This window comes from Pleurodeles waltl, chromosome 4_2, assembly GCF_031143425.1.
Source record: "Pleurodeles waltl isolate 20211129_DDA chromosome 4_2, aPleWal1.hap1.20221129, whole genome shotgun sequence".
Taxonomy (NCBI): Eukaryota; Metazoa; Chordata; class Amphibia; order Caudata; family Salamandridae; genus Pleurodeles; species Pleurodeles waltl.
The window spans coordinates 929,949,298-929,971,832 of NC_090443.1; the positions used below are offsets into that span (position 1 = coordinate 929,949,298).

A 22,535-nucleotide genomic window follows, 5' to 3' on the forward strand; every position below is an offset into this window, starting at 1 on the left:
AGTCACCATTTCACCACAGCATCTCCCAGCACCTCCTCCCCTCCTCCTCCCAAGACACCTAAACGCCCGCACTCACCCACCCAACAGACACCCAGCACTCACAAGCATTCCACACACGCACTTGCGCCCATGATATCCACCAAGACAAATCCCACAACCACTCTCTCTCCCTCCACTCCCACACCTCTCAGAGGTTTCCCTGTTCCCTACCCCTCTCCCACCCCATGATACCCCCAAACGCTCTCTGTCCCTCCCAAAGTCCAGCCCTTCCACCTCCAAGTCTTCCCTTGCCCCCTGGTTGTGCCCAGGCCCCTCCCCCTGCCAAGAAATCTACCCATCCCAAGCCGAGGCCAAGGAACCACCCTCCCAAGCCCAAGCTCGAGGACCCCCTCACAAACCCAAAGCCAAACCTAAGGACCCCCCTACCAAGCCCAAACCCAGGCCTATCGACCACCCTCCCAAGCCCAAACACCTCTCTAACTACCCCCTCATCCCTGAGGTGCCTGTCTGCTCCCTTGATGCCTCTGGAGGTCAATTTGCAGTCAGGAGTCAAGTAGGGGCACAGTGAAGTGAAATTTGTGCCATTGGGACTTTGAACATTGGACTGGTCAATGGCCATAACATGTATATAGTTTTATTATTTGGCATTTCGGCCTTTTAATACATCTGAACCACCATGGTGTTAAATTCAATGGTAACATACTTGTCCTGCCTTTCTTTCTTCATGGCTGTTTGATGTTTGTGGGCTTTGGTTTGTGTGTTCGACATGTGAGTGTGTGAGGGTTGTGCTAGCAGTTGTGCCTAGCCTACATGTGTGTGTGTGGCTCTGTCATTTGTCCTGCTGTCATTGCTGTGTTTTGTGTGTGGGATGTGTTTGTTACATGCATTTATGTATATGAATGGTGTATTGTTTGTGTTGCCATGTGTGACAGTGGTGTTGTGTGGCCTTGTGTGGTTGTTGTGTCAGTGTGTGTGATGGTGGGTATGTCATATGTGTGTGGCATTAGTGTGACCTTTGCTTCATTGTATGGCAGTGTGTTTGTGTAGATTGGTTGTGTGGTGTTGTTACATGTTGTTGTAAGTATGTGTTGTCATGTGGAGGTGTGTAGTGACATAGTTTGACCTAGCGTTTGTGTAGTTGCGGTTGTGATGTCCTGTGTGACTCCGTGGTGTTGTGTATGATTCTATTAGACAGTACCAGTGCTGTGTTTGTGCGGGTTGGGGTGTGTCTTGCATGTGTGTGTTGGCCACGGTGTGTGTAGTGGGGTTATGCATGTGTGTAGTATGTGTTTATGTTCGTGGGTGAGTGATTACGTGTGTGTGTAGCCATCGTAAGCAGTCTGGGCTGTGTATGTTGTGTGTGCTTGGGTACTAATGCCTTTCCCTCCAGTGTCCGGTAGGTGTATGTACTTACGATTGTTGTCTTTGTCACTGGTTCTGGAGTCATTGTGCAAGCAGTGGGAGGACTTCTAGTTCAGGTTCCATGGCAGCTCCAGGAAGGTATGTGACCCTGAAGGTGAGTGTTTCATTTTATAGAGTTGGCTTCTGCCAGGGTTTTGGTGGCGGTGCGACTGCGGCGGAAACCTTGGTGGTGTGCAGCCTCGTAATGTGTCCGGCAGAAACATGGTCCCCTCCGGTCTGAAGGTGCCTACCGCCATCCACGGTGGCTTGGTCTCACTGGCGGTAGTTTTGCTGTGTTCTTTTGGGAAGACTGCCATGGTCATAATTTGGTGGTCTTCACCGTCGGGCCATCAGTGGCATGACCGCCCCCGCCAACATGGCGCTCCTAGGACCGCCAAATTTGTAATGACCACCATAGTCTTGGATGAAAACCAGTGGCGGCTCCTAAACTTTGTTTATGATCATTTTCTGGAAAAGGGGGTGTGGCCACCGGGGTGACGTGCACTGAGGGGGAGTGCTCAGCACTCCCCCTCAGAGCGCATGTGTGTTTGGCCGGCCGTCTCGGGCCGGCCCAACACACATGCTCACAGAGCTCTCTCCAGCCCAGCAACTGTAGCCTGCACAGGCTCCCAGTCTGTGTGGGAGTACCCAGGCTGGACACTTCCAGCCAATCCTGATGCCGCTCTGAGCAGCGTCAGGATTGGCGCTGGGCAGGCTGGGAGCCTGTGCCTTAAGCATCCAGCGACGGAAAGGAGCTGCACAGCTGTGAGGAAAGGTAAGTGTTTTATTGTTTTATTAAATTAAATAAATGTTTATTCCCTCCCTCCCCCTCGTGCGCTGCCCCGCCCTTTGAGCGCCCCGCGAGCTGCTACTGATGCAAATTGCAAACTCAATGGCGACTGCATCAATAACTAACATCCAAGCAGAAAGGTGTACTCCTGAAATGATGATAAGCACGAGCTAAAGTTATTTCCTTTTTGTGTAGCTAATTCCACACAAAATGAGTTTTAAGGTTATATGTCATGAGGAGGGGCAAAAATAAAGACGAAAAACATGGAAACTGTAACTTATGTATATATTTTTATCAATTCCTATAGCACTAACTCCAAACCATTTTCACCTAAAACGCTTTGTATGAGATGTTTAAATTGTTTTGGAACAGCTGACAAAGTAAACAAAGACCGAGGGCCTGATTTACAAACACAACTTACATTTTTGAGCACGTTTACTACTGTTCGCTACTCACAAACTCCAAGTGTAGTTACTACTAAAAAAAAAAAAAGTAGCAAGTCCGTTACTGCACGTGGCCAACCGCTGGTACTACATCACACTCACAAAGAAACTATTGGTATTTGCAGTATCACTGGTTGGCCAAGTGTAGTGCTGGACTTTCTATTAAAGTGTAAGATACCACAAAAGTACAGTTTGTGATTACCGAAAAGTTGTAAACTTACTTAAAAATACAGTTTGTGAATCAGGCCCCATAAGCGAAAATATAAGAATCAGAAGTCATCAAGCCAGATAGGAGAGAGACAGGGTGTAAATATGGTAAACATTATATAGAAAATAATGAAACACTACTTACAATATATGATATAAAAGCTCAGATTGAGTCTCAAACAGTAACTTCAGAACAGAGAGAGAAGATAAGGAAGGTAGATGAAAACTTTCCAAATTCAACAAATGCAGTACTTGAGGACAAGGACACCCACAGACAAACTCTAATTCCCAGGTCAAAAGTCAGGTCAGGCCACAACGCTCAACAACTGCGTGAGCCACCTGCCCCCACCCCTAAAGCAGCAAGCTTAAATAAGAGAGAGGAAACATTACACTATTGGCGATAAGGTTGTGGGAGCAGTCTTCCAGCCAGTGGCTAGGTGACAGCGGGCACTTGAGATCCAATGTAGGTTACCATCATTGACCACAAAAACACGTAAAGCTCCTGCTATCATACAAGCAAGCAAGTCAACACAAGAGCAAGTATTACCAAGTTTGAGCCCCCTAAGCGGAGGTTGTGCTTATGAGGTTACACCTATCATCGTTCACGTCCTTTCTGAAAGGGCGACGCAGATGGTTGGGCTTTCATCCAGTAACTCATTACATCTACCAGTTATCTACAGAGTTCCTCATGGCTTCTCTCTCTCTTCTATGTTATTTATGCCCCTTTCCCCAATGATCAGACCCTTGGATTGTCTTTCAATTTCTTACAATGGAGATACATAGCTAACGGTGTGCTTCATGCATCACTCCCCTCCGCCCACAGTCTACCTGACCACCTCTCTTTCTGATATCTAGTGCTGGATGGCATTTAACCTTCATACATTCTATGCCAGTGGTTTCCAACCTTTTGACTTCTGTGGACCCCCACTTTATCATTCCTGGATCCCTGGGACCCCCAATGAATCATTATTGAAATCCAGGGACCTCCCACTGAGTCATTACTATAAAACTTGGGACCTAATGTGTTAATATTATTTAATTTTCTAAACAATCATGGACCCCCCTGAGGAGGCTTTGCGGACCCCAGGGGACCCTGGACCACAGGTTTAGAACCACTGTTCTATGCCAATGCAGACATCTTTCTAGGTGGTACCACTATCACAGTATCGCAAAACAGCCTTTGACCCATTTCTATAGGAAAAGACACTTCTTGAGAAGCTAAAGTTAAATTGTTAAGCAAAATGCTGTACTCAAACCTCTGTTTTCAAGTTCAGAATAATGCTATGTCACCTACATACTTTGTCTGCCTGAGACTCATAAGGTAAAACCTGCTATTTGTGCCTCATTATTTCCATGCCCATGTGGTATCAGATTGTGTTTTGTCCAGGACCAACTATTGCATCATTCTGAAACATGGCATGTCTGGTTCTTCTCCGAGCTTGCTCCAAAAGGTCTATAAATAGCTGTTCGGCTGGTATGCATCTTGCGAAAATTCAGTGATGCCACCCAGACAAGAATAAATCTTCATTGACTTCTGGTAAAACCAAAAAGTTTCTTCCATATTGCCTTATGCATAGAGTTTTGTATGGTGCAGAACAAACATCCCACTGCCAGCACTTGACCAAACACAACTCCTATGGAAATTTGAGCTCTAATTGACGACATCCACTTTTTTTTCTTCTGTCAAATGCTGTGTGTCGATGGCTGTGCCCTAATAGGCCTGCAGCTCTGCAAGGGGAAACGTCTCCAATTGCATATCAAGTTTTCCATATTATGTGCTTTTCAGACAGGCTATAGAACAATATCTGTTTTGCTGAGCTTGCCCTTCCCCTCTCTGTTTGTATTGTTCTGTTTAATTGTTCCTTGTACCAAGATGCCTCCATGGTGAATGAGCACTCAATTGGCTGTCGTGGTCAATGATGATCTCTGGCACACAGAAAGTGTGCGCAAACATTGGCAAAGCTAATAGGTTTCAGCGATGGGCGACCTTTGCCTTTGGCAATGGGGTGGGGCTGGTGCATGGGAGAGCGGTTGGGGTGGTGAACGAGAGGGTGGGTGTGAGTGTGATAACCTGGCTGCTGCAGTGCTGAGGTTGGAAGAAATTGATATCCTCTTCTATAGAATGAGGTCTATAATAAGGCATTTTTAACAGAAACTCAGTACGTTGTATCACGGTGGTGCCAAAGTGGTACCATAGGTTGCGGAGGACCATGACTAGGGGGAAGTAAGGGCCTGGCTACCAAATGTGTATTACCTCATACTATTGGCTGGCTGATGCAGTCATTTGCCTCCTAAGTAGTGCTTGCACTGCATTGTATGAGTAACCAATATTCATCTAAAAGTCCTCTAACCGATCACCCTTAATTACAGTGTCATACTTGCATTTTATACAGAAAGCAAACTTTTTTTTTACTCCAGCAGGAATATTTTAAAAGCGTGTTTTGTTTATTACATGAGAGGGCCCTGGTGAGATCAAGCAATCATGTTAGGATAAACAAAAAAGAATTTGGAGGTATGTGCATAAGCTGACATTTTTTAAATAAATGGGCACTGAGTCATAACCATTAAGACTACTCTACCACTAGTACCACATCATCACCATTACCATCAAAGCTACCACCAATGTTACCACCGATATCTCTGCCACCAACACAACCACCTGTAACACCTAGCCAACCGGCACCAATACCACCATCAGAATACCATCACAATACCACCAGCACCATAAACAATATCAAACTAAACTGTAACCATCAATATCACATCCAGCAATGCCACTACCACCAATAATATCAATGCCAATAGTACCAATGCCTCAAAAATACAAAAATGTCCCTGGTACAGAGATGGTTCCTGCAAATGGAATCCCAGTTATCAAATAAAAAGATATCTCAAACCTAGAGAAGTCCAATTACATTAAAATATATCCAATGAAAATAGTCAAAATTAAATGTAGTTAATAATGTATATATTCATAAATCCAATGATAATCTAGGAACAATCTATAATCTCTGCATAAGTAAATCATAGGAACACAATCAGCCCCTCTGCTTTGAAGTAAGGAGTATCATTATCTCAGGTTGGTTTCTTAATAGAGAGATATCTTACATAGAGAATGATCTTGGGATCTACGTCTGCAGGACTTCCTATTTTAGACACTCCGCATATTAGGGCAATATATAACCTTAAGCTAGTTTGGATCACCCTTTGGATGACCTAATCTTCTAAAAAAAACTATAAGGAACATGTCAAGAAAAGATATTAGACAAGGAGCCATGTATGATCGGGGATATGTATTTACACTCCTTAGAGAGTGCTGTAGGATACACTTTTTCCCTTTGTTTCGTCCTTGTCACAAAAAAACGTTTTTTAACAAAATCATTTTTTTATGAGTGCATTTGTATGATTGTAGTTATTGTTTTTGGGTTCATATACATTTCCAAGGGTATAGAGAACAATTCCTACCAAGATATTGTGTTCTTAGATTATCATTGGATTTATGAATATATACATTATTTAATACATTTAATTTTGACTATTTTCATTGGATATATTTTAAAGTAATTAGACTTCTCTAGGTTTGAGCCATCTTTTTCTTTGATAATTGGGATTCCATTTGCAGGAACCATCTCTGTACTAGGGGCATTTTTGTATTTTTGATGTGTTTTCCCCAGTCCCAGTTCATAGTTGGGGTGCCCTTATTGTTATTTGAATAGAACCAATACCATCATAATACCACCAACGTTAATAAAAGTACCACCAAATAAACACCAGCACCACATCACTAAGAGCATCAATACCAATATCACCACCAGTACCATTAATAGCACTTCAAGTGCCATCTATTCCAATACCACCAATATCACCACAAAATCAGTAACACCACCACCATCCTCATCATGACTTCTATGTTGGGAGCCAGGTAACAATGCTGCTGCTGGAAGAAGTGAGAGAAATCAAGAAACTACATTGGAGAATGAGCATGACTTTAAAGTCATGCTCATTCTCCAATGTAGTTCCTTGATTTCTCTCACTTCTTCCAGCAGCAGCATTATTACCTGGTTGACACAAAAAAAAGTAGCTCAGGCAAGTTCACCTCAGCTACGGACAAAATATTTCCCCAGAGAATGTCTACGGGACAGAGCAAGAGGACCTTTCTTCGCTCCGGGTCCCAATAATACCTACCAGGGCTTTCAAAAAAGGTTGCATCTTGGATAGTGCCACCTATCCCTTTTGCATAGCCTTGCTAAATGTGCAAAACTAGCAGCCAATCAAAAGACTACATTCTAGAGACTGGTGCTTGTGCCTGTTTGAAATGTACTACACAGCACTAGACACCATCGGGCAATTTATGTTCATCTTTTCTGCCTCTCTTGTAAAATAATGTTAGATAATTTTCAACTTTCTTATAAAGTCGTTCTTTTCATCCAATACATCGAATCTGCATTGAAGAGAATTTGGTACATCAGGATAGTGCAGTCACATGGAAGGGAAACATGGATGTGCAGACACGGCAGTAAATATGCGCAGTAACTGCATTAATATTCCTTTAATAGTTGTTAAGGACTCCTGTTGGCACTTTTTAAAACCACCCATAAGGAAGGGAACGCATAAAGCTTAGCGGCGCACTGCAGGGCATGGCAGTAAAGAATATACGGCATTTATAAAGCATGCGCCTCTTTACGAGTCTCCAGCTATAATTTCATCATAGCACATTCATCGAAAAGTCTGCATAATTTTGGAAGGATGTGTGTTTTAGTTAAGAGGCCAGTATTATTGCTAACTGAACGCCAAGCTTACATTGTAAATGAGAGCAAAATGCAGCTCTTAATTGCAACGTTTTTTCAAGCAAGCACTTTGGGGGTCATTCCGACCCTGGCGGTCATGGAACGCCAGGGCCGGGGACCGCGGATGCACCGCCAACAGACCCCCTTTATGTCTTGACATTATTTTTGGCTACCAGGTTACCCAAATAATGCTTGCCCTGAAAGGTCCATAAATCTTTGCTCTGGTTGTAAGTGGTAAAACGTTGCAGGATAAGTAAGGGTCGGTGTTTCTAAGATGAATGCGCGTCTTGGCAAGGGGTTCTCTTTGGCGTAATCAGGACGGAGAGATATGCTGGTCTGGAGCGCACTGGTGCACAGATGGGCGGTGTAACCCCATATCCTGCAGCCTAACATCAGTAAGCAGAATGATTTTTACCTGGCAGAAACCTCGCAGCAGCGTTCTGATCTGCAACTAAATCCTCTGTTTTCCTTTAATGACCCAGCTCGTGGTTTTTATAAAGTTGTTAATTTTCAACACCTATAAGCCTTCAGGTTATTGTGGTTTTATTGTACTCCAATAAGGATATTAGTCTCTCGCTGCACCCCAGAAGCAGCTGTTTCTGCAGCAGATGAGAACATAAGAGCTCCTGTGGGAATGTAGGTAGCTCTATCTCAGTTGCGAGTGTGTAAAGTCTCCCATAAGTACCACAATCTCAGCACAGTTACAGGTGGGCTCCTCCGCTAGGGGGTGAGCGTCGCCCCCCGCCAGCAGCTGTAAACCTTTTATTAAAAAACAATAATAAACTATGTTATTAGGGGTGGGCCATGGGCTGTGACGAGCACTGAGGGGGAGAAATTGAGCATGTATGTTTGGCTGGCCATCTCGGGCCGGCCAAACACACAAGCGTAGTAGGCTCTCTCCAGTCCGGCACTATGTTGCGGGGCTGGAAAGAGCAGGCACAGGCTCCCAGTCTGCCCTGGCTCCATGCTCCCAGCCAATCCTACCGCTGCTATGAGCTGCATCAGGATTGGCCACAGGGCAGGCTGGGAGCCTGCGCCTGCAGCCTGGCTGCAGCAGAGGAGCAGTGCGATGGTGACGGCAGCAGCGATGATACAGGTACGTTTTCTTTTTTAATTAATTCCCACACCCCTATCCTGCGTACTGCCCCACCCCTGTAAAGCACCACAAGCCGCTCCTGCACAGTTAGCTGTTTGCTTCTATGCTGCAGTAACAGGGCTTAACTAGCAACTAACAAAACAAGTCTGAGATAGAGGAGCGTTCTTTCAACAAACCCTACCCGGAATACGAACTGTCTGCTCTGTGATATTGGACCCCGAGGAGGGAGGCCTACAGTAGGACCTGCCTGCTGGAGACCCGGACATCTCCTTCGACATAGATGGAAATGTAAACAAAGCGCTCTGCAGAGGGCATGGAGTTCAGGGTGCTTCAGCACAGCAGGCAGACTGCGAGGGAAGTGACCCTCTCCGTGAAGCTTTGGAGAGCGGGACCACGCAACACAGAGAGCAAAAACCCAGCACAGCAGTCGGCCTGAGGAAGAACTATAAATAAAATATAAATGAGTCAATGGTGAAGAATAAGAAATCCTACGGTGGGTGGTGGAAGGGCAACATGAAAAGCTACAAGGCAGGTTCAGGATGGGAAGAAAGGGCGTGGCGTTACTGCCAGAGCTGCGGACTATGGAGCTGGAAAACCAGGTTTGAGTCTCAGCGTCGGCACAACATCCTGTGATCTTGGGCAAATCACTTAATTCCCTTGTTCTTGAAAAACAAATGTGTCCTTGTGTAAAGCAACTGGCACTTACATTAAGCACTCTAATAATACAGTCTGGTGGTGTTCGCACTATATAAAACTGTATTAAAAAAAAGACAAAGAACGAGTGACATGAAAACATAAGCGCTGTAAGGAGTGCTTCAAGACAAAGGAAAAAAGTAGTTCCCAAAATAGGTTCTGTGGATGTTTACATGTTCCTGGTGCATGGTCTGGGGGGAGGGTCAAGCACAGGAGAGGCATGACATATTAATGCTATGGACAAATGGAGACAAGGGACTTGAGAGCGAAGATGGAGCAACAAATCGAAAGTCTGTGGGCAGGCTGAAGCCCACAGACTGAACACTACAAATTTATTTGAGACAACTAGCCAAGACCTAAAAAGCAATGCAATAATGCAATGAAAACAAAACTGTGGAGACACTATCAAGCTGCATTGTTGTCCATCTTATTCTCTCTGCCTGCATCTTTGCATATTCAAACAGACACAGATTTGAGGAAGCTGCCTTCATATTCATTGTTTGAAAGCAGCGGTGTAATGAGACACTGCCCCGCCCTCCCCCAGCAAGGCATGATGAGAGCCCTCCCCGCATTCACCATACTGTCTTGTCACCACACCCCACACTCACACACATACACTTCCTGCCTTCAGAGGGGCTTCCAGACCCGGGCTATCCCACATGTTACACAGAGTACATGCTCTGGTTTTAGACTACCACAGATATACTCAGGTGAATAAGAATTTATAAACTCAGAACTCACATCAACCTTAAGGAAGAGTTACTGACTCTTTGGTCTCTTTTGTCTTCTGTGTTCTAAACCACGGTCATCCAGAACTGTTTGAATATCCACCTAAGAAATCTTAAATATCTGATGGATGGAGTTATGTCCACTAGCAAGGGCAGAACAATAGAGTTGAAATGCAGTATTTCTCCGTCTGTGTCCATCCTTGGCTGTAGCGTGCATTGGGCACACATCAACACTCCAATATAGTAGTGGACTGAGAGCTAAAAGCATCCCCGGAAAATGTATTCATAGACACCATTTTGTACTAAGTAAGTGTAGTGAGTGCACATCTTCCTAAGGATTGTTTGTCAGCCTGGATAACAGATGATCCCTTTGTCAACCCATCCTTAAATGTAACACTATAGCTTGCCAAGAATGACCACTATTAAGTGAGGGTAGCATTACACCAGGGATTGGGACCAGCATGCCATGGAACTCCACAGTATACCAAGACTTATTGCCAGTATGAGAGCCAATACTTTCCCATAGAGAACCACCATTCCAAGGATGCCCACATATGACATAAATTATCATTATTATGCAAGATCCAACATTTTACCCCAGGTTGGCAGTGAGTTCAAGATGACTCATGAGGTTTATGCTCAACTTGGACATTCATAGTGATCTCTGAAGATTACAATTTCAAATCTTGGGAAGGTAGACTCGGCTTTGCGATCTTCTGAAGTCAGGAAATTGAGTAAAAGAAAACTTAGCAATAAGAACGTGTTATTTGTACTGCTTAGAACAGTGTATGGGTGTGTTTGTGTACTCAACATTGCACCATCAACATGCATTAATAAGCACTACCTAGCTTGGCAGTTTGGGCTGGGCTGTTCTGATTGGAGCAGGATTGAGGCTGATTTATATATGGCTGTGTCTAATCTGAGGTGACATTGTGAGTAAAATAACAATGGACTGAATAATTACCAGTAGCCAAATCTTCTGGAATTTAATGCAGGGAAAATGCGCAGTAATTACCAGACATAGGGAGATAAACATCAAAATCCACGTTATTCTGCATTAGTGATGAAAATCAGAACTTTGGGTTGTCAGATTAAAATTGGGTGCGATAAAGTCTAGCACCCAGGTCACTTGTACTCAGCACCTAAGTATGATAATAGTGCAGGGCCTTCCACCAGGCTCTGCACTGTTAATCACACTGTGTGACTTACAGTCTGATAGAGGCTTTTGTACGCTGACGTATGCTGGAGTTCTATTAGCTGCAATTTAAAGACTCCTCTGTCTAACTGAATGCAATGCCTTCACATCCTGAACAACACAAACTGGGCAACTCTGAAGGGCTGACGATGGACAGACATCTGTCAGTAGTTTATTTCTGTAACCTCTCTTAGGAGGGGGGTGCTAGACAGCCTGAAGCAAGATGGCCCACAGTAGTGCAACTCTGTGGATCATAGCCAGTTATCCAGCATTAATCCATCTGCATTGTGATGCCTTGAGAGAAATGCATACATCCAAACAACAGCAGGATAAATTGGGGCTGCATGATACCCTAATCTGAGATGGGAGTCCTAGCAGCTGGACAAAATGGTGGTGGTGGCCGAGAGTATGCTCGGGGAGTGATGAGCAGGGGTGGCACCTCTACGAGTGAGAGGCTGTTGGAATACCACCCAGTGGCTGCGGGTCTGTGAGCGGCCGCCAAGCATAATATGTGAGCAGAGAAGAGCTACCTGGAGCCGCAGGAGTCATGGAGCCTGTGAGTGGAGCCGATTGGTGTGCAGACAGGCCCAGTGGCGGCCTGCCAGTGTGGCAAGCAGCAACAGTGGAGTAACCTGAGGGATGTTGCTGGCCTTGGATCACACATCTGGAGAGGGTAAGCAAGAGCTGCATGATCTCTAGGGCCCCAGGATGATGACAAGGTAGACAACACTGGAGGTAACTGCACTCCCCTTGATGTAGTGCTGCAGCTGTCTCCCTCCCCATAATGGCCTACATCCTCTTGGGCCTTAGGTTTTAAGTTCCCTTTGCCCTTGGCAAGTCAACCTTGCGGTGAATTGGGGCATGGAGCAGTGGACCCAATGACTGAGCTGGGTAAACTAGGAGGCCCTTTACTGATTTTGCCTCATATGCCTGAGACGCTGGGTACAAGAGGAGCTGACAAGGCACTTCTGATTGCTGCAATGGGCTCCCATTAACGTTTTGCTTCATTTTGAGAACAGCTGGAAGTGGAGATAGGAGGTGGTCAAATAGTCCACACAGGTGGGATGGGACATAACCGCTAGGGCGGCTGTGATCTGCATATTTGTTGTCTTGCCCGATACACGCAGCAGTGAGTTGGGACCTGATAATAGTAGCAGCCATTAATTGGTAATACAGCTTGCTAACTTTGGCTGGACCTTCTCTGCCACACCATGGGGAAGACTGACAAACTGCAATCGCACCTAACATTTGAAGCAAAACGCACTAGTAAGCCTCTGTGAGATGAGTCTCAAGGCACTGAGCATGAAGAGCAAACTAGAGGAGGCGTATCATTGGAAAATACACTGTTAGCTATGCAGCAAAGTTTGCAGTCAATTTACTGAAAAATGGACTCCCTAATCTTGGCATGGATCAAATGCCAACTAAACTAGACCATCACGGAATGTGCATAACAGAGTTTATCTGTGACAGAAGATATTCTGCAGAGCACACAGGAAACTTGTCTCAATATGGAGTAAGTGATTACCCTTATTCAAGAAAGACGGAAGGCATTGAGGCAAGGTCCCGCAGAAATAACATCTGAATCCCAGAGACTAACAATACCGGGGAAATGGAACTTTATGTTGAGCAGCTACTTAGAGGTGTAGTTTAGCAATGAACATTTATCCAATATGTTGATCACCGAGTGTGCTCACAGATCACTGGGGTAAGGCCTTCTCCTGAAGCACCGCCCAGACCCATAATTGCCAGGCTTCTCAACTATTGGGACTGGGATGTGGTGCTCCGGCTTTCTAGTGAAAGCAAGACAATTCAGCATCAGAGAAATTAAATCAACTTCTTCACAGATTTTACCATGGTGGTCCAAGCGGCGAGACATGAGTTTGCACCTGCGAAGAAACTGCAGCAGGCTGGGTTGGGCTACGCCATGCTATACCCGGCTAGCCTTCGAGTGGACCAGCCACAGGGTCTGAAAATCTTTGCCACGCCACAACCCATCCGGGAGTATATAAGGAAATCAGGGGTGGGGCGCAAGTCCTCCTCAGACAAAGCCATCTGACTGATGTTGTGATTTAGTCTGATATGATTAGTGGGAGACTTAGAGGTTGGGCTTGACCCTAAAGGGCCTGAGGGTTATTTGTATTTTCTATAACTGTTACAGCTTTTCTAGCTCTCATACATGCTCTCAGGGTATGACAATTGCAATGATGGCTCAGTCATCTCTGGACACCTGACCCCCAACTCTCTTCCTGCCCCCTGGGGGGAATGTCCTTCATGCCCTTGGTAGCACTTGCAGTGTGGGAGAGTTATGAGCATTGGAGTTATGTGTGGTTACCACTGATGTTGTTGAGCTTGGGTGGGAATGTGCCTTTAGCAGGTTGGGTTTGCTGAAGTGGGAAATGGGTGTGATGTTTGTAGCGATCTGTTTTGTTCATAAAAATTGTTTATTTGGTACCTTGCCTGGTATATATGATAACTACATGTACCTGGTAATGTTCTGCTGGTATGCGCCTTGCTGACAGTCCCAAAGTGACCTCTCTCAGCTTCATGTCCTCGAAAGTACAGGGGTTAAATAACTTGAAAAAGATGAGACTAGTATTGGCATACTTGGATCGACATCATGTGCATGTTGCTTATCTGCACAAAACACATCTGTCAAGGCATGCCGCGGACATGGTAGGTGTGGAACGGGTGAGTATTTGTTTGGCCTCCCCATACTTCACCTACCTTCGTGAGGTAATTCTCTTATTTTAGAAAGGAGTGCAATTTGATCTGGTGCATTTGGAGATAGATGAGCAAGGTCAATATGTTATAGCTCAAGGCAAATTATGTGGCACCGTGGTCACCTTGGTTTTCTCCTACGATCCGAATGTGGATGACCCAGAATTTTTGTTGCTGTTTGCATGCTTTGCTCTCTCTAACTTTTTCAGCATATGCCTGGACCCGCGATTGGATAGGTTTGCTTCTTCAAGTGGGCAGAATAAGTGTGCCACCAAAGTAATGCGAGAATCCATTTGGGGCGACAGACGTGTGGTGGATACGACACCCAGAGTCAGGGTGGGTATGTATATTTCTTCAGTGCACAGCTCATGGTCATGCCTTGATTATTGGTTGACACTGTGGGAGGCCCAGAGTTGGCTGGGGCAGGCATGCCAATTCAGCTCTGCTCGACCAGATGTTTTGCAGAACGCTCAGAACGGTCCGTGGGTCCTTTGTGGAGTACTTTCTTCTAAATAAAGACGCAATGGAGAGTTCAGGCATCCTCTGGGAGGCATTTAGGGACACTATTAAAGAGATTTGCTTTGGGAATAGGGAAGATATTTGGTCCTGATTGCAAACTATTAAAGACACCCTATCGAGTTTGGAGTGGGACTGTGCCTCCAGCCCTTCACCTGCCATACTGGTGAGTATTCGGGATCAAGTGACCAAGTGACTGACTACAACGAGACTGCAAAACATGAGGTGCGGCATTGTTGAGGAGAAATGTTGCACATGCATCTGGCAAGGTGGGGTGTAGGCCTGAGTGTAACCTGGCTAACACACTTAAAAACTCTAGGGCCCTGGCACACATAGTGAGTATGGTCAACTTGGACAGTGGGAAGAGCTATGACACAAGGTCCATACTAGAATAGTTTTTGCATTCTACACTGCACTGCACGGACATGGAGAAAAAGCTAAAACTGCTGATATAGGGGGCTCCCTGGATGACATAGCATTAGCATGGCTATCATCAGGATCAGGACAAAGAGAATATCTCAGCCAGCCATTCATCATTGATTAAAGAAACCATAAAAAGCTTACCTAATGCCAAGGCTCCAGGATTGGACAGTATACCAGGGGAGTTCTTTAAAGAGTATGGAGATCTACTGGCTCCACACCTCCTGTGAATGTTCTAGGAGGCATACGCAGCACAGCGTCTTCCACCCTCCCTTAGAGAGACGCTCACTGTCACGCTCCTAAAACCTAACAAGCATGTGCACTGTCAATCATATCGCCCATTACCCCTTATCAATATTGATACTAAAATCTTAGCCAAACTGATAGCTACACGTTTGCTGCCGTGGATCGGGCTGGGGTCATCCCCTCCTGATGCACCACTCAAAATCTCCATACTCTATTCGCACTGTTACACCACTTAGATCCATCTCTGAAAGCAGCAACAATCCTCCTTGACGACGCCAAGGCTTTTGACTCTATCGCCTACATGTTCACCATCCTACAGAGGTTTATCAATTGGATATGGATTTTGTACACAGAATTGGTTGCCAGATACGTGTAAACTGAGTCACTTGAAAAGGGTGTACCCTGTCACACTTCTATTTGCCCTGTGTCATTCAGCAGTACTATACCGCAAAGTCCCTTAGATTCCAATTATACCTGTTGGCAATATCACTGTTTGCCGACGATATGGTGCTCTACATGAAGGACCCAGAGCCAAACTCAGCTGTTCTCCTTCGAGAATATGTTCGGACTGTGTATCAACTGGGAGAAGTTAACACTGTGATGTTCTCTACAGAGTTTCCATTGCACTGGTGCACTGATCCAGTGAAGTATTTGAGTGTCTGGGTGCAGAGGGATCTGGAACTAGTGAACCACTATAACTACGTTAGAGCAATCTCTAAATTGGAGGAACGCATACAGTGACGGTCCTGTTTGCCACTGTCCCTGTCTGACCGAGTAGGGTAATGAAAATGATCATCTTACCTCAGTTTTTCTACCTGTTTGCTAACGTTCAGATCCTCCTTAATCAAGCTTTTTTAATACACTGTAGTCCTTGATGATAACACTGGCCTGGGTGGTAAAGCAACCACATACCGTGTGTAGGCAACTCACACACTTCCATTTGAGCGGGGCTACAGACTTCTACCTTTACTACCTGTGTGCACAGGTGCAGTAGGCAAACAGTTGGGTACATACGAACGCTGCACACCACACCTGGCAGTACAGCAGGACGCTGCAGATCCTATATCATTGTCCTCATTACTTTTACATAGACAGGTGGACGTGATTTGTGCAGAATTAGTACTCTTAACTGCATGTTGAGTAGCTGGGAGGCTATTGGCACTCAAATGGGTAGGCGTCCTCTGTACAATCCGGCCCTACCAATAGCATATCATCCTAGTCTGTCATCACACAAGAGCCAAAGGTGCTGACTCTCCTTAAAGATGCAGGTTTTAGGTTGATAGGGACTTATTTCCAGAGGATCGCTTTATCCAATTCTCTACACTGCCACAACAGAATTGTGGCTCACCCCTCATGCATTTTACATATTTATGACTTCAGGCATTTTTGAGAGACCATTATTTGACCCTTCCTCAACCCCCCACCTCCAGAGCTTTTCAACTAGTGCTCACTATCACACAGATCGTATCACTAGCTTATATGATGCTGTGCAGGCTGAGAGGTGCAATTCTGATAATACACCACTGGGCAAGTGGAATGAGACACTTGAGGCCCAGCTCACTGGGTCAGAGTGGTCTTTCTGCTGTGCACTGTCAGGCATACTTACTGCAAATGGGAGCTTACAAATCATTAATTACAGTTCCTGCCACAGATGTAGTACAGGCCAATGCAATGAACCCAGTTTGACCTCCAGCAGGAGGATAGCTGTGACAGATCTGGTGGAGAGGGACGGATTCTTACACCTTGCATGGGGATCTGCTAGGATTTACAAGCACTGGGAATTGGTTACAAGGACACTCACTAAGGTCTTTGATTAATTAGTACAGTCTGAAATCGCAACCCTGCTCATGTCTTCTGGGGTATGTTAAACCTTCACAACCAGCTCACAGCAAGTTGACAGCAGTAGCCCTGTTATTGGCAAAGAGGAAAGTTGCCATCCAGTTGTAGGAGGAAAGCATATCTGACACTGCACAATGGTATTGAGTCATTGCATACTGTAGGGATCAGCTGGAGGCATATGCCAGGGACCCCCCCCAAGACATCTTGCCCTAAGTATTACTGGGCATCTATGTCAGCATACCTAATGACACTATCTGCTGAGGGGTAACTGATCTGTAGTTTTAGGAAAAGTCGACATTTGGCTCGGATGTCACTGCTGTTTTAGGGTACCAGGCCAGATTAATTTTGTAAATGGATAAAATGTAAACACATATGCACCAATATCTGCACTATGGGCATAGGTTTGCATGTTGTCTTACGTGAATGTTCCATTGAAAATGCTTAGTGAAAAAAAACTTCTCTGAGGACTCTCAGAGTGACTCAAGGGCATTGCTGGTGCCTGAAATGCCTTAAGGTCTAAGCTGCCATTGCCTACAGTCCATCATCCCTCTGGCTTTCTTCCTCTCCGTCTAAGTCTCCTCTTCCTTGACAACTTGGTCTTGTGTCTCTCCTAAGTGCCATCCCACACATCAGCTCTGTCCAGTCTCTCTTCTCTGCTCAATTTCTGATTTAATGCCTACCTTTGTCTCTCTTCCTCTCTCGTGCTTCTCTCTCCATCTGCCTCCTACCTCTGATAGTCTTCTGTTTCTTTGTTTTCGATTTTATGTGCCTCCCAATCATTGCTTGTGTTTCATTTCTCTGTCTCTTCAACACCTGTCTCCTCCCCTCTTCAAGCTGCCTCCATTACACCTCACTCTCCACCTTAGCAGTCTCTCTCTAGTGTCCTCTTAACTCTCTTTTGCTGGTTAACTTTCCCCGCTTGCTTTTGTGTCACTGTCTCACTTCTGCTATGTTTCTGTCTTCGTTTTCACTATGTCCACATATACTTATATCTCTGTTTCATACACACATTGTTCCATCTGCGGTGGCCGGTCATTCTCGTCTGCCCTTTTTGTGCCAGACATCTTTCTCTTTATTTTGCTGATCTTTTTCTCACCTCTCTGCTTGTAATATCTCTTTTTCTTACTTTTACTTACCGGGCTCTCTATAGCAGGGCTCGCCAACCTTTTCTGTAAAAAGAGCTACTTATATTCATCTAAACTTATTCTGAGCTACTACGATTAGTAGTGTTGAAATAGTGACCACATCCGTCAATAATACAATAATGGCCAGGCTAAGCAAGAGTGCCAGCAGTGCTCATCTTAGTGCATCAGGCAGAGTATCAGCAGTAATGTAATAAAAAGGTTTCGCCAATTTATAGATAATACATTATAGCCATAGCTGCATTTGTACAGTAATAATACTAATAATTAGTCTCTGCAACGCCACATGATTTATTATTAAATTATTAGGTTTACAAATATTTTGGCATTCAAGCATTTTTCTCCAAATATCATATTTTATGGGTTTTGATGACAAGCACAATTTTTGTATTGAAGACACACTTTTCAGTTTTGGTATAAATCTATTCAGCCAAGTAAAAGCATCTTATTTAGTAGGCTGGGCGGCACACAAGAAGGCTACTCGCAAGTAGCTGGAGAGCTACCAGTAGCACACGAGCCATTCGTTGGAGAAGCCGGCTCTATAAATGTGTCTCTATCTCTCTCTCCCTCTCCAGCTCTCTCTCTATTCCCTCTGATTTTTGTTTCTTTTCTCTCCTCTCTCATATTCAGTTCTTTTCCTCACCTTTCTCTTTCTTACTTACTGAGCTCTTTATAGCTTTCTTCCCTCTGTCTCTCTTTCATTCTGTCTCTCTTGACCTTTCTCTTATGACCTCACTCTCATTCTTTCTCCCTCTTTCTCCTCTCTCTCTCACTCTCTCTGTGATGTTTCACACTAACCCTTCTCTTTATAACTTGTGTTCCACACTCTCCTCCTCGCTCTCTTCATTATCCTCTCTGTCTTTCTCTGGTGGTACTTCTCTAATTCACTATGCATGTATTACAAATTTGTAGCATTCTCCTTTCCACCTAGCAAACATCCCACAGATCAGGCCTTACGGAGAAAGCTGCTGGTCCATCTTTTGACAGGTTTCACTCAAGTGGTGACTGGTTGAGGGGCCCCTTCAGTGTATGTGTCCCTCCCAACAGCGATTGTGGGGGGCCAGCATTATGTCCCTTTTTGAGAGAAGCATTCAATCTGTATTTCATAGATATGTGTTATGCAAAGACCAGCATGTTAAATATTTTTACAGTGTTGGGAAAATCTTCTAAAATGTTATGAATGTATACAACTACATACCTCCTCTGCCGAATACAGCCTTGGCATAGTCTGGGTGGCTCAGAAATAGAAAAGGTGTGAAGTTTCCGAACCAAACAGGGAAGGCATATGGATACTGCTTTGTCCAAGAAGCAAGTTTGTCCAACTCTTTTCCGTCATGCCGAAACTGAAAATAAATATGATGAAAGTCATTCCAAGAAAACCCATAATCAAGAAAATGCAAGGCGATCTCCAGCAATGAGATTGATATTTAAATACTGCAGAACTGTACCAATTCCTGAATTGCTCTAAATATTTACTTACTAAGCTTCATTGTTATGTAGCAACATCTTTTCAACTTTCTTACTCCTTAGGGCGCTTTAATACAACACAACATAAGGAATAGATGTAAAGAGAAGAGCACAAAAATGGGACGTGGCACATCAGCCTAGCAGGTCTTCCACTCCTCTGACGGAGGACCATCACCATGATTAGAGAGCTCTGTTTGGCTTGTGCTTGTGCGGTTCAATAAACCTTCAGATCACCATAGTGCAAGGATGTTTGCATTGTAGGAATGATTTTTTTGTGCAGGAAGGAACACGTTCCTGCACAAAAACAATCACTGAAGGCAATTTCCTCTTACTATGTGCGCTGCAAGATAGAGGAAAAAGCAAGGAGAAATAAGGATACATCTCGTTGCGCCTCCCCTGGGGAGGTATAGGCTTCTGGCGCATGCCCACGTTTACAAAATCTTGTAAATCTGGGAATGCATCAAAATCCGTTGGAGTTGTGTGGGAACACCCACCACAACACCCATGGAATGCCTCTTTGACGCAAAGTAAGGCAACGCAGCGACTTGTGCTGCATTGCCCTACTTTATATCTTCACGGCCCTGAAAAGCCACGCAAAGTGGCTTTGGTTGCACTGTAGATTTGGTCTTGCAGTCCGCGCCACCTGTGCTTCACAAGAAGTGGCGCACTGGCGGCACAAGCCTCTTGTAAATAAGATCCTCAGGTCATGAGGTTGAATGATATCCCTGCATCTATTATATTAAACACAGAGCGCTTCCTCAGTGCTGGAAGGTATCACAGTTTGCTGCACCATCAGCTGCCCCTGTGAATAATGTCCTAGCTGAAATGGTGTGTATGTTGCAGCAAACTTCAGTGAAGGCTTGGGAGAAGACTTGCAACACTTTGCCAAGTGTGGCTTTATTGTAAAAAAACACCTGAAGCTAGCAATTTCGAAATTGCTCAAGTAGCACCCTGGTCGAATTTGGAAGGAACACAGTGACGTACAAAATTTCAGTTCACAAAAAGTAGTCTGGAATTGCACGTCAACGTTTTGCGAATTAAAAATTATTTTGTGAACCAACCTATTTATTAATTGGCCGGGTTACAAAAGTCCAAATCATACTAAGTTGCAATCCAATCTACTCCATCAATATTCATAAACGAGGTCACAATTTGTGACTCACGATGACTGAGTGCTATCATATGAATGGTGGCTTGCTGGAGTCAGCACACCGTCATGTCTGTGATTGCATTTCAATAAAGTTTTTCTTTTTTTTAATGCAGCCCATATTCCTTAAAAGAAACAGGGCTGCATTTAAAAATAAATGTTTCTAATTTGTTTGCATGTTGGCAGTGGTCAAGCAGTAGCCAAGTTCACTATGTCCCTTTCTTCCTCTTCTAATGTTAAAGGTTGCATTTCAGTGGGTAGATACTGGCATCAGTAGTACTCTGTACTACTTAAATGTTGTTGCAAATGGTTCTTATCAGCAAACATGGACTAAGACACCTGGCACCATGAATCTATTCCTCTAAGATCTGTCATCTACAGATCTTTAGTTGTAGCTCAGATCAATGTCTTTGGTATGGTTTCCTTTGGTATGGAGGTCACCTCTGACTAATAAGTGCAGTACACAAGCAATGTTATTCAGGGCCTATAACACATCAGCCGGGTGAAATACCATCAAGGCTCTAGTTTTTACCCTTAGACCAATAGACTTTGGAGCTCAATGATTTCCTAAAAACAATGATTGACTGAAAGATGTGGAATGCAAGATGGCAGTGTGAAAAATATATTCTCTACTTCCTCTTTGCCATTGTAAGGTACCACAGTGACAGTGAAATGCCAGCCACAACTGATTGAAGATGAGCAGAAACAAAATCATGGCCACCCTGGTGAAGGGATATAAATGGATCTATATTTTGACACTGGTTAAGTACAGTGCTGCTTCTCTCTTGTACTCAAAGGGCCTAATAATGTTAATTAATCATGGATCCAGGCATTTTTAGGACTGCGCAGTCTTGCAATAACTATAGGCGCTTGAACAAAACTAATAATGGTGCTACATATCCCTATGTACATATCTGATTGATTAAATCATACAGATCAAGGGAGCCATAGCATAAATTCTAAGACCAAACAACGTAAACAACTGATTATACAAAATTCATGATAGTTAAAAAATTCTAAAATCTAAAACATACATGTAGAGTGTCAAGACTGTAAATCAGAACAATAGCAGCAGACACAGTAAATCAAGGAACAGTAAACATAGCTTTAAATTGTCTTTCTGCATCTTCTGAAGTGGGACACCCAAATATTAGATGTATATGGGGTCCTGGACCCTTGGAAGTGGGCCTGAAGGTGATCTCCTAGCTCAACTGTGATCCCAGCAGAACAGACACATCACAACGCCTCCCTGAAGCTCCCCATCTGAGCCACTGCAAAATTCATCACCTCACTAAACTCAGCATCGGGACCTCTGCATGTCGCATCCCTGGTGCAGGTCTTTGCATCACCACCCACAGCCTTCCAGAATAGCCACTGCATGACGCATTGTTCAAGCTGACCTTCACATTACAAGCCCCTCATTGATGGCACCCTCGATGATGATGCAGGACCCTGTAATGCAGCTTTATAGCTCCTAGGAATCACTGCTGCATCCTTGTTGAAAGACTGCATCACTTCACAACTAGGATTTATGGTACTCTCGTTGGGCATGTTCGTTGGGCTCGATAGCTAGATCGCAATCCATCATGTTTGGCCTGAATTTAGGACTTTGCCCAGATAACCACAGCTGGTGCTTTGTGTTTATTGGTACTATTTTCCCCTAATTCTTTAAAATTGCACATCTCTGGTTCTACTAATTG

The 22,535-nt window shown here is 44.5% G+C and overlaps 1 protein-coding gene across 1 annotated transcript in view; it reads right to left on the reverse strand.

Annotated features, from left to right (window-relative positions):
- Positions 1–22,535, reverse strand: part of LOC138293483 (cytochrome P450 4B1-like) — a 138,596-nt gene that overhangs the window by 109,110 nt on the left and 6,951 nt on the right. The window contains exon 2 of the mRNA XM_069232722.1: positions 19,420–19,564. Coding sequence (XP_069088823.1) covers positions 19,420–19,564 — 145 coding nt within the window. The remainder of the gene's footprint in view (positions 1–19,419; positions 19,565–22,535) is intronic.